Below are 12,342 nucleotides of genomic sequence, written 5' to 3'. Positions count from 1 at the left end.
CTTCCTCGGGAAGTGTACCCTGGTGATCCCGCCGCTGCTTCTGCACCCGACGGGGCTCTGAGCTTCGGGAGGCTTCACCTGGAGCCTCAGGCTCAGTCCCTGAGTTGCCTTCCCCCCCGCGCCCCCCCCTCCCCGAGCGTAAAATGGGATGCGCCGTAAGCTTTCCCTGGGAACGTGTGGCAGGCACCCGGCATAGTTCGGGTCTCAAGGCAGGGGAAGTCCATGAGCAGCGGAAAGAGCACCACTGCACAGTCCTGTGAAGGAGCAGCAGAAAGGGCAGAAGGAGAGCGCAAGGCCACTTGCTGGGACTTGCTGAGGAGGTCCTGGGCGTGACCTCTGGGACTCCTGCTGGAATGCACGCAGGGTGAACCCGAGCTATAGAACCACTATGAGAATCTTACAGTGTTTAGGAAGAGAGGTAGAAGGTCTCCTGAGCCTTATCCACTGCCAGGAGACGGAGGCTCAGACAGGGAAAAGGCTTGTTTTTTTTTTTTTTTTAATATCAATAATTATTTTATTTTTTAGCTTTACAATATTGTATTGGTTTTGCCATATATCAACATGAATCCGCCACAGGTATACACGTAAAAATATGGAACGCTTCACGAATTTGCATGTCATCCTTGCGCAGGGGCCATGCTAATCTTCTCTGTTTCGTTCCAGTTTTTAGTATATGTGCTGCCGAAGCGAGCACCGGCTTGTTCTTAAACACATAGCAAGAGTGAAGCCAAGACTGGACTCCCAACTCCAGGGAGTGAGAGGAGAACGCCCCTAAGGGACTGGAAAGCAGCATACAGAGAGAGAGCCCCTCCTGGAACTTTCTGCCCTGGTGAACACTAGAACCAGGGCGGGAGGCTGCAGCCTGAGCTTGGTGGCCTGAGCAGGCTGGAGAAAGGGGAGACTCCTGCTGTCCTTCTTGTCACCTCTTCATGAGTCTCAGCCCTCTGCTTCACCCCCTCATTTCTGATTTCTTCATCTCTTCTCCCAGACTTAAGGCTTTTTTTTTTTTTTTTTGGCTGAACTGTGCAGCTTGTGGGATCTTAGTTCCCCAACCAGAGATTGAACTTGGGTCCTGGCAGTGGAAGCTCTGAGTCCTAATCACTGGACTGCCAAGGAATTCCCACTTAAGGCGTTTATTAAAGAATATTTGGAGTTTCTTTATTGTGGTAACATATACACATAACAAAATTTACCATTTTAACATTTAAAAAATATTTTATTTTTGGCTGTGTCGGGTCTTAGTTGCAGCACGCAGGCTCTCTAGTTGAGGCGTGAGGGCTTAGTTGCCCTGTGGCATGCAGGATCTTAGCTCTCCCACCAGGGATCTAACCCACATCTCTTGTGGTGGAAGGTGGATTCTAACCATTGGGCCACCAGGAAGTCCCCATTTTAACATTTTTAAGTGTACAAGTTCAAGGGCGTTAACGGCATACACTCAGGTGTGTCCAATACCACCATCCATCTCCAGAACTTTTTCATCTTCACACACAGAATGAAGTTTCTTACTTTTAAATGTAAAGCTGAATAAAACTTTAGGTATGATTCTTGAAAAAAAATTCCTCACAAATTAACCAAGAAAGTTTGCTTCTGGCCTGTAGTTTTTTTCTGAGGGCCAAGCCCCCTTCCCTGCATGTGAAATGTGGTCACTGATTTTCTCAATGGATCTGATCCTCTTCCTTGGTAGAGAGACCCATAGCTGTCTGTACATCGTGCAATTCCAGCTTTGTATATGTAATGGGTATGCTTGTGGATTTCCCAGGTGGTGCTAGTGGTAAAGAACCCACCTGCTGATACAGGAGACATAAAAGAAGTGGGTTCGATCCCTGGGTCGGGAAGATTTCCCTGGAAGAGGGCATGACAACCTACTCCAGTGTTCTTCCCTGGAGAGTCCCATGGACAGAGGAGCCTGGTGGGCTACAGTCCATGGGGTCGCAGAGACACGACTGAAGCAACTTAGCAGGTAGGCAGGTGTGTCCTAGTGTGTATGTGTTTGTGTGGCAGAGGGAGTCTGAGAGTCCTGTGAGGGGCCTATCTTTGGCCCTGTCTTGAGCCCAAACATAAGCCTGTCTTGTGACTCAGGACAGCTCAGAGAAGTCAGGTTACCTCAGGAACTTTTCCAGCTTTGAGGTAGAGGGTGAGAAGGCCACAGTCAGGCCCAGCTCACATCTCACCCACTCCTGGGATGTCCAGAGTCAGGAGGGTGGAAGTCAGACCAGGATTGGCCATTTTCTGGGCTGAAAGTATCTACAAGAGGGGCAGGACAACACCAGGAAGCCTCCCCTCTTCCTGCTCAGAAAAGCCCACTCTTTTCTTCCTCTGGCTCCATGCTAAGCACTCCTGTGTCCATTCTCTCATGTCCGACCTTTGAGGTGGCATTGGAGGTCAGTGGGGCAGGGGAAGAGAGGAAGTAGCTGAGTCAAGATTTGAAGCTAGGGCATGTTGTTTCTCAACGCAGGCAGCATTGGCATTCTCACTGAGATGGTTCATCACTGGGCAGGACTGTCCCATGCATATCAGATGTTTGATGTGCCTGGCCCTATCCACTAATGCCAGGAGTGTCCCCTAATCATTGTGGTAACCAAAAGCAAACCATGCATTTCCAGTAGTATTCTAGGGATCAGGAGGACGGAGACCGGAGTAAGCCCACTCCTCTCTGGCCTCAGCTTCATCTGCAAAAGGGGGAAGTCATCTTTGTGACTAGTTTACATGCTATGGCACACAGTGGGGCTCCAAAAATGTGTTCTTTCGCTTCTGGAAGGGGTAGTTTGAGGCACAGCTGCCCTTCTTGGCAGGGGAACACGAGGTCCCCAGGCTTGAAGGCTCAGTTTTGAGGCAGGGTGCTCCCCGTGTCTCTGCTGGGACCGCAGCAAGTCAATCACTCTTGCATAGTCTGTTGCCCCTACCCCAAGCTCTTGAGGACTCTGCAGACTCTCAATTTTGAAGTTTGCAAAACCTGAGAATATACAGCACAAGGCCAGAAGAGGGCAGCAATGGACCATGAATGGCCCTGTCCCGGCCAAAGGAGCAGGAAAGACCCCTTCCTCTCCCCCACCCCAACCCCCACACCCAGGTATCTCGGGAAGGAGGAACATGTGGCTTCTACCCTCATGAGGTTCTGCCCATCCAGCATCACAGTGCTCCCCATAGACTCCATGCTCTGCCAAATAATTTTGGAAAGACAAACTGGAGGACATCCAAGAACCTCAGTTTGATGCCCCAAGCCTGCTACCATGTCCTGACTGTGCATCCCTGGGCAGGGGACTAACTCCTTGGAACCCCACTTTCCCCACATGTAAGGCAGAAATAATGATACCAACCACATACGCCCTTTACAGGTTGGTGAGGGGATCCAGTGAGTTACCTGGGTGGTGTGCTGTGCTGTGTTTAATCTCTTAGTCGTGTCCAACTCTTTGCGACCCATGGACTGTAGCCAGCCAGGCTTCTCTGTCCATGGGGATTCTCCAGGAAAGAATACTGGAGTGGGTTGCCATGTTCTCCTCCAGGGGATCTTCCCAATCCAGGGATCAAACCCAGGTCTCCTGCATTGCAGGCGGATTTTTTTACCGTCTGAGTCACCAGGGAAGCCCAAGAATACTGGAGTGATGACTGACGGGACGTGTGCAGTGATGCTGGAGCTCCAAAGGACGCCTGGATGTCCAGTGGTCTCCGCCAGTTATCACAGACCCCCTGTGTTTTCCTTCATTTTCATGTTACTGACTTCCCTAGTGGCCCACACGACTGGCTGAGCAGCATGGCCTGCCATTTATTCCCAGCAACGGAGGGGAAAAGGGGCAGAGATTCGACCTGCTCCTTCTCCTGAGCCAGCATGTGGCTGGACCTGTTTTGTTAGTTAGAAGGCCACATGGTGGGGCCTGGGGGTACTGCTCATACTATGGCCTCCTTAGGCCTCAGTTCTTGGACGGAGAAGGCTGGGATACCATCACGGCAGGCCCCGTCATGTGCCTGGTTTTGCCACCTGAGAAATGGGCACACTTGCTGGTCCCCTCTCTCAGGATTAAGGATCAACTGGGATGTAGAATTTTCTAAGATGGCTGAAACAAGATCTCCTATCCCACATTTAAAATATGCTGCTGCTGCTGCTAAGTCGCTTCAGTCGTGTCCGACTCAGTGCGACCACATAGATGGCAGCCCACCAGGCTACCCCGTCCCTGGGATTCTCCAGGCAAGGATACCGGAGTGGGTTGCCATTTCCTTCTCCAATGCAGGAAAGTGAAAAGTGAAAGTGAAGTCATGGACAATTTTCCCTTGAGTTAGGGTGAACCTCTAATTCTGGTAGGAAGTAATACCATATGAGTTCTGAGGCTTGGTTGTAAAAGGTGACACAGATTCCATCTGGCCCACCTGGGACATTCACCCTGGGAATCCAACAGCCTTATGGTGAGGAAGCCCAGACCACACAGAGAGGTGTGCTGGCCATCAGAGGCCAGGCAACATCAACTGCTGGATGTGGGAAAGCTTGAGTGACAGCCACTGAACTGAGCCCATTACTCCCAGAACTATAAGACAGAAATAGAAAGGATCTTTTTTTTTTTTTTTTTTTCTGGTTTGTTTGTTTGTTTTTGGCCATGCCACGTGACTTACAGGATCTTAGATCCCCAACCAGGAATTGAACCCAAGCCCCAGCAGTGAAAGTGCCAAGTCCTCACCACTGGACCACCAGGTAATTCCCAAGGATCATTGTCTTAAGGCAACAGATTTTGGGGTGATTTGTTATGCAGTAGTCATGGCTCATCAGATCAGAGAACACACAGGGGCTCAGTGGCATGGGTGACTGGACAGAGGGCTCAGCTGGTATGTTAGCTGGGCTAGGCCTTGAGTCTGTGTTTCCCTGACTCCAAACCTCATCTTTGCCTTGAGCCTGAAATACTTATTCTGGTTTCTGGAGGTGGCTCTGGCCCAGGGAGAGTTCTCTTATCCCTCCCCACACAGCAATGACCAAGCTGAAACCTCACCTAGGGATGGGCCTAGGGCCAGTCTGCAAGTACAGACAAACCCAGACCCGCATTTGTGATTTATTACACACAACAATATCCATCTACACAGAGAGGGGAGGCAAGTAGTTGGTCTGGAGCTGGTGGCTGGGGCCCCTTGTCAGAAGCGGGGAACCTCTTCTCAGAGCATCATTGGCTGAGGGCACAGGCCACCTACTCAGACAGGCATGGAAGCAGCCCCGAGGCTCTTTTCATTTGCATAGCTCCCTCAGAGGACTCATTTTTGGGAGGCTGGCCAGAGTTCCCCTGGGTGGGGAGACTTGGGGCCATCGAGGCCCAAACTCTGAGCTGGCGGTCCATCTCCTCAGGCTGGCAGTCCCATCACGTCCCTCATGTGGTGGGGGTGTGGTGAAAAGCAGGAAACAGACATTCCAGCCTGGGACCTCCACGCTCGAGGCTCACAGGGCTCCCTGCTGCTGGGTCCACGTGGTAGTGATCACAGAGCCTGGCCTTCACTCCTGGCCAGAGGACACTGGTTTTCACAGCAGGCAGGCTGGTTCCTGAGGCCTACAGCACTCGATGGGATCTCTGCCTGCTTAGCTTGCTTCCCACAGCTCCAGCTATGAGTGCTGGGTGGAAGTCCCATCCTGCCCTGGTGAACCCAGGGCCCAAGGGGACCCAGAGCGGTGGGTAGCTGGCTGTGGCTGAGTGCAGAGGCCAGAGAGGCCAAGATCAGTTGTGTTTGCTATTCATGCCACAAGCCTTCGTGGATGGCATGGCCCGGAGCTCCAGAGCTTCAGAGGGCAGGCTCTTGCAGGGCAGTGGAGCAGCCGGAGTTTCTGCTCTCAGGTGACCGAAAGCCCAACCTGGCCTCTCTGCAGCCTCTCCTGAGCCAGGCAAGTTACTTTCATCTCCTTCCTGGAAAGCCAAGCCCCGAGGGAGCCCTGCAGGTACACAGTGCCCCCAGGGGGCCTGTCCGCTTTCCTGCCAGCTTCACACACTGATTGTCCTGGGGCTGGGCTGGGCACACTCTCTGATGTTAAAAGGCCACAAGTATTGGTGTTGCATCCCGTGAAAATAGATCAATATATTACTGTTTTGTTTTCACAAAAATTAAAAATGTCCACATGGATCTATACAGGTTGTGAACTGCGTGCTCAGGATCACTAGAAAAGGAGGGAAAGACTGAAGGTGAGGAGGGAACTGGGGGGGCCCAGAAGCCCTGTTTCTGATCTGGGTATCCCTGTCCTGCCTATTTCCTCGGGCAGAGGTATGGCCCCCCAATCCTCTCATCCTAACCTCCTGAATTCCACCCTCTCTTGGGGTGGGGGAGGGACAGTATGAACAAAGTCTCACGGGCTGATAGCTTTGCCCTGGCTGGGCCAGGGCTTGAGTGAGCCCTGTATGACCAAGAGGGTGGTTTGCTCACAACCAGGATCACAGCCCTGGGTCTTGGGCCACACGATGGGAGAGTCAAATCTAGGGTTACTTGGGGAGACCTGGCTGTTCCATCACGATGTAGGGAGCGGCAGGCACTCAGCCCCAGGGTTCCCTTGGCTCTCCCACTCCTCCTAGCCTGCCTTGGAGACTCTTCCCTGAAAGTTACCTTATGCCAGCAGCCAGGCACAGGCAGTCCATCGGGGCCCTGGAAAGGAAGAAGGTTTCAGTGACAAGGAGGCAGGGCTGGTCAGCAGCTCCCTGTGCTCCACACACTCCTGCCCCAGGAGGAGCTAGCTGCAGCCCAGGGAGCTGCCACCTGAGGCCAGGGCCTGAATGCCTGCCCTGTCCACCCGGGTAGTCAGGTCATGGAACACGACAGCCGCCCTCGGTGCTTGTTCTAAGCATGCCCCCATGGGCTTTGCTGGGACACGAGTAGCTGTGGGCGGAACCAGGACACCACGGAGTATAGGGCATTGTGCTAGACATCCCCAGGCCAGGAGCAGGCCTGGCCCTGGTCCCACCGAGCACCTGTGTGTCTTTCTGTCTGGCAGCTGTGGTGAAGGTTCTGGTAGCTCACCCTGTGGTCTTGAGAGCTTTCAGACACATGTCCAAGAATATCTGAAGGACAGTCCAGGAAATGGGATTCCCTTTTGGCCTGTCCTGGTCCCTGTGTTTGGATCTGAGTAGCAGACAGGATGGGCTGAGGTCAGTGTGGACACTGGGCCAGGGTGGGGAGGTGTGTGTGTGTGATGGGGTTGGAGTGGGGATAGTCTGGAGCCATCAGACACAAGCAGGGAGGTGGGTTTCCTCAGGCGGCCTGGTGGTGGGGAGCTGGTGATGGACCAAGGCTGACCCGCCAGTCAGCCTAGCGTCCCTGGTGGATGCGATAGTGGATGACACTTCACTCTGTTCTGAAGCACACAGCAAGACCATGGACACGGGGGAGCGTGCCCCCCACCCCCAGCACTCTCATGCACCCCTGGGGGCTGAGGCTGGGGCCCAAGGGGAAGTGGGGAGGAGGGACAGAATGGAAGGGAAGGCAGGGCAGGGCAGCGGGCACAGGCAGCACAGAACGCCCAGCACAGCAGAGCACACAGCACACAGCAGGCCAGGCTGCATACCGCAGGGCAGGGTCCACCGCCCCTGGCCAGGCCCCTGGACCCTGGCGCCCCTCGCCTGCCTCTGCATCTAAGATTCTCCTGTTTCAGAGACAAAGGCTTGATGACTTGGAGGGAAGTCTTGAGCAGGGCCTGGGGCTTGGGGCCGGGCCACCCTGTCCCCCTGCTGTCCCTGGTCCTTTTAGTGCATGCTTGCCTCCCCGCTGCTCTTCCTGTTTTTTCCCATTGCCTCCTCCAAGCCATCTGGAGGTAGGGATTAGAACCCCTGTTGCATGGATAAGGAGACTAAGGAGCAGAGGGCTAAGTGACCCATTTGACGTCAGAAGATTGGACTTTGGGGTCCCTGGCCCTGCCCCTCTGGAAGGGGATACACAACATGGTTTCTCCCCCACCACAGCCCTGGCAGAGATGGGGGGATGTGAGTAACTGGTGAGTTTCAATATGGAAACTCAGTTATTTTTCCTGTCTTTTCTGAGTTCCACTGGAAGAGTTTGACATGTAAACCTTCCCTGCCTTCTAGAAGGAGAGGACTGAACTTTGGTTATTTCAGGTATCAGGTCTGTCTGGTGGGCCACAAGAAGCTGTGGTAAAAAAGCAGGAAAGGAGAAAGGCTGTGAGGGGAAAGGGCTTTGGGACACGCGGAGGAGATGCAAGGGGTGAATGTGCAGCTATGCAGACCAGCAAAAGCCTCCTCTGGGACAGGACAGACCCTCAGAGAGGTAAGGGTGGTTCCGTCTCCTTTTAGGTCCAAAGAAGCTGAGTAGAGGAACAAACAGACTCCGTCCCTGACCGGGCTTCCATCTTCTAGACGGAGTGGGTCCCTGGGCCTTGCCCATGGAGGGGTTATGACCAGAGTGAGAGGAGCCTTGGTGATGGTAGAGATTAGAGGGTAACCCCAGCAGTGTGGACACCCCAGGGCAGGGCACCTGGGGCCTCTGGGACTTGCAACTGAGCTCTGAGGGCTGCAAAGACTTGGGTTTGGGCTCCCTTGTCTCACCAACACATACCACAGGACACGGCTGGTCCAGGCCTGGGGGTCCCGGCTCGCCCTTCTGGCCTTTCATTCCTTTCCGACCCGGGACACCGCGATCCCCCTGGGCAAGAAGGAAGATGGGGTGTGATGGTGGCTGCCAGGCCCAGGGCGCCTCCAATGTCCCTCACAGAGATGGGCCTGGGGCCGGCAGCCCCCTGCCCTGCTGCCCACAGACCACCCTCTGCAGCCTTCCTCCCCACACCCACCCCGCCTTCTCTCTGCTTTCTTCCTGACCCCCATGTCCTTTCCTCTCCACCTGCTCCCTCCTTCTCTTTGCTTGCCTCCCTCCTTCTCTCCTCCTACCCTTCACGTTCTCTCCACCTTCCCCACCTTCTCTCCACGCTCGCTCCGGTCTCCTTTTTCTCCTCGAGGTCCAGGGAAACCCTGTCAAAAAGATTAAAGGTTAAACCTGACAATGAAGTTTGAGGTGTGCTCTGGTTATCTCTTCATCTCTCTACCTCTCCCACCCACCTCTGCCCCTTCCCTCCGCACATATCCATGTTATAAGCTGGACCATCCCTGGCTTCTAGGGGACACAGATGCTGGGTATGAGGATGATGCAGAGAAAAGCCTGCATTCAGGACACTGGCACGGCTTCCTCCAAAGTAGAACACCACTGCTGTTTCTGGGTGGAAGCCCTCAGGCAGAACTGCTAGCAAAGAGCTTTGTCTCATGTCAAGTCAGGTGCAGCAGACACTGGCCCAGGCTCGGCTGGGGGCTGAGACATAGCAAACCCATGGAAGTTATATCACCGTCTTCAGCAGACCAAGAAATGATGCTCTCTGTTCTCTGCGCTTGGCTGAAACTCTTATGTACCCACCTACCCATCCATCCATTTGTTCATCTGTCCATCTTCCCAGTCAACATTTGTAAGCATCCACTAGGAATTGGGCTTTGGGCTGAATGCTGAGGGCAGAAAACCAGATTTGCTGAATTCCCTCTTAGGTGGCACTAGTGGTAAAGAACCCGTCTGCTAACACAGGAGACATAAGAGACATGGGTTCGATCCCTGGGTTGGGAAGATCCCCTGGAGAAGGGCATGGCAACCTATTCCAGTATGCTTGCCTAGAGAAGCCCATGGACAGAGGAGCCTGGTGGGCTGTAGTCCCTGGGGTTGCAAATAGTCAGACACGACTGAAGTGACTTAGTATGCACACTCTTATATTTATTATGCTGTTTATTCTCTGTATCTTCTGATGTATTGATATCATCAAAATCTTGCTGGCTGGGGAGAGGCTGCCTCTCCTAGAGGTAGCCAACCCTTAGATATAGCAAAGAGCTAGGTAGGGAGCATGCCTTTCATATGTAAACCAACCAATCCTGGAACAACCTCCTCTATCTAACTCACACACCAAGTCAATATTTTCCCTGCCCCAAATCATCCCAGGGCCAGGTAGCAGGCAACTAGAGACCATGCTTAGAGCCCAAAGCCTGCCAGGATTCTTCAAACTAGCCAATCCTAGACTGTTGACTCTGCTCTGCCTCACTTTCCCCAGAGAAATGCCAGTAAAATCCCTGCCCTAGGTTTCTCCCCCACTCCTTTCTGCCTGCCAACCAAACCTACTGCGTCTCCATGTGGTTCCATGTGGGGCACGCCCTTTCCTTGAGAACTGTAAGTAATAAGTTCTTCTTTCAAAGGCCTGTGTCATCACTAAGTCGCTTCCATAAGTTAGAACCCCACAGGTACAAAGGTACAGAGTCTAACGTGACAGGCAGTGGGGTGCAGAAGATAATGATCAATACTCATAGTGATAGAGATCTGAACCAGACACCATAGCGTGCCAGGAAGAGGGGCTCTTCTGTCCAGGTGTGAGGTCAGGAAAGGCTTCCAAGCAGACTCCCCATTTCAGCTGGGCCCATTGGAGTGGGTTGACTTTTTACTTTGGCCTCACCATATGGCATGTGAGATCTTAGTTCCCTGACCAGGGATCAGGATCAAACCCCTGCCCCCTGATTGAAGTCTTAACCACTGGACCACAGTGGCCACAGTATTGGGGGCATAGAGTCCCTTCTGCTCCACCACCACTACCTCTCTGGGTCCACAGCCTGAGCTGGATTCAGTAGTGTCTTCTTCTCCTGGAACATCAGTGGAACCCTCCAGTCAGAAACTCAGCCTAGAATTCTTCCTCTTCCTGTGTGTAGGGTGACACTTTCTCCCTGAAGTTTAGGGTAGGCACCAGAGTCGTTGCAGCCTACCTGCATCTGGTCACCATTTCCCTTGCAATAGCTATCTGATTTTCCTGGGAGCCACTCTCCCTTTTCACAATTCACCAACTCCACCCCCAGATCCAGGATGGAGCATTATGAGCAGGTCTGGCCAGTTAGGGAACTGCATTCTTATGGCCGAGTGACATTTCAGCATTGGCCCAGCTGGGGCCGATGAGAGTTGATGAGACTTTTTCTCAAAGAGTAACGAGTGAGGCAAATGCCTTTCTCCAGGATTTGGACTTAGAGGGATGCAAGTTTGGAGTTCTTGGCTCCATCTCATCACCATGTGGAAATTGGAATGATTCAAGAGGAAGAAGAGACAAGAGAGGGTGAGAGGTTGGGTTGTGTTGACATACTTGAGCCCCGGATCTATGTGTCACACATATGGAGTTTTCAGTTATGAGTCAGTTTAAACCAGTTTAACTTGTGTTTCCCATCTCTTGCAACCAAAAGATACCTGATCCAATCAACATTGGATTAATAATTCTCTTCTCCTTCCTGCAGTACTGCCATAGCTGAAGCCTTATCATCTCTCACCAGGATATTGCAACATGCTCCTCATTGGTCTTCCTACCTCCCTACTCCAATGGATCCACTCACCATCCTCGATCATCCTCCATCCGTCATCTGTCAAGCTATCATCCATCCATCCACCATCCATCTTTTGCTTGTATCCATCACTCATTTACATACCATCCACCCATCCTTCCTCTACCCATCCCTCCACCCACCCATCCTTTGTACCGTATCCATCATCCACCATCCACTCAACCACCCATCTATCTATCAAGAAAGCACCTACTCTGGGCTGTGTGTTGGGTTTGCACTGTGGACAGGGGTGGAACCAGCCAGTTGTAGTCTAGCCATGGGGAATGGGGACACATCCAAGCCATCCAGAGGGCAGCATGAGGGCAAAAGTTACAAACGGGAGAGACCCAGCCACAGTGGATGGTGAGCTACTTACATCTAGTCCTGGCTCCCCGGGTCTGCCCTGAGAAGAGACAAAGAGGAGATGTGAGGAGGCTGAGAAGGAGGTGTTGGGAACACAATTCACAGCCCTGTGAATTGTCCACAGAACCTGGACTCTGGCCCTAGGGACCAGTGAAGCGCAGGGGTTGAGCCCCCAGGACTGAGTGATACCATAGTTGGGGGACATTAAAGGAAGGTGGTTACCTTCTCTCCTTTGGTTCCTGGCAGCCCAATAAGGCCTGGTGGGCCAGCTGGCCCCTGGGTGGAAAAGGAATGTGTCAAGAGTCATGACAATTACAGAAATTAGCCCCTCTGAGGATGAACAAGGCTCATGACACTCACAGGCAGGCCGGTGGGTCCTCTCTCACCCGACGAGCCCTTCTCTCCCTTTGCTCCATCCAAGCCCTGGAAGCAAAGGGGAGATACCAGTTAAGGGGGCCAGACACATGGCAGAATAGGAAAGCCTGGGGCCTGACCGGGGACCGAGGTGTGCGGGGCAGAGGGACAGACTCCAGGCTCTGACAACCTAGCCCTGGCTTCCTTCTTGTGCAAATATCAGAATGTGGGTGTGCATGTTTTATCCTTTCTTACACATGGGCTTTTTCACTAATCCTGGAAGGTG

At 53.0% G+C, this 12,342-nt stretch overlaps 1 protein-coding gene and 1 non-coding gene across 2 annotated transcripts in view; both read right to left on the bottom strand.

The window, feature by feature from the left end:
• Positions 1-586: 586 nt before the first annotated feature.
• LOC113896780 lies at positions 587-694 on the bottom strand. Its single transcript, XR_003512137.1, has one exon. It is a non-coding gene; the product is annotated as a U6 spliceosomal RNA (small nuclear RNA).
• A 4,280-nt stretch (positions 695-4,974) lies between these two features.
• COL23A1 (collagen type XXIII alpha 1 chain) overlaps positions 4,975-12,342 on the bottom strand; it is a 403,065-nt gene continuing 395,697 nt past the window's right edge. Inside the window, exons 21-27 of the mRNA XM_027546798.1 lie at positions 12,063-12,125; positions 11,925-11,978; positions 11,716-11,742; positions 8,874-8,927; positions 8,518-8,604; positions 6,559-6,597; positions 4,975-6,118 (exon numbers count right to left, since the gene is read on the bottom strand). Coding sequence (XP_027402599.1) covers positions 6,116-6,118; positions 6,559-6,597; positions 8,518-8,604; positions 8,874-8,927; positions 11,716-11,742; positions 11,925-11,978; positions 12,063-12,125 — 327 coding nt within the window. The 3' untranslated portion in view covers positions 4,975-6,115. The remainder of the gene's footprint in view (positions 6,119-6,558; positions 6,598-8,517; positions 8,605-8,873; positions 8,928-11,715; positions 11,743-11,924; positions 11,979-12,062; positions 12,126-12,342) is intronic.

Source organism: Bos indicus x Bos taurus, chromosome 7, assembly GCF_003369695.1.
Source record: "Bos indicus x Bos taurus breed Angus x Brahman F1 hybrid chromosome 7, Bos_hybrid_MaternalHap_v2.0, whole genome shotgun sequence".
Classification (NCBI taxonomy): Eukaryota; Metazoa; Chordata; class Mammalia; order Artiodactyla; family Bovidae; genus Bos; species Bos indicus x Bos taurus.
The sequence above is the reverse complement of the archived record's forward strand: the minus strand, read 5'-3'. Positions and strand labels throughout refer to the sequence as shown.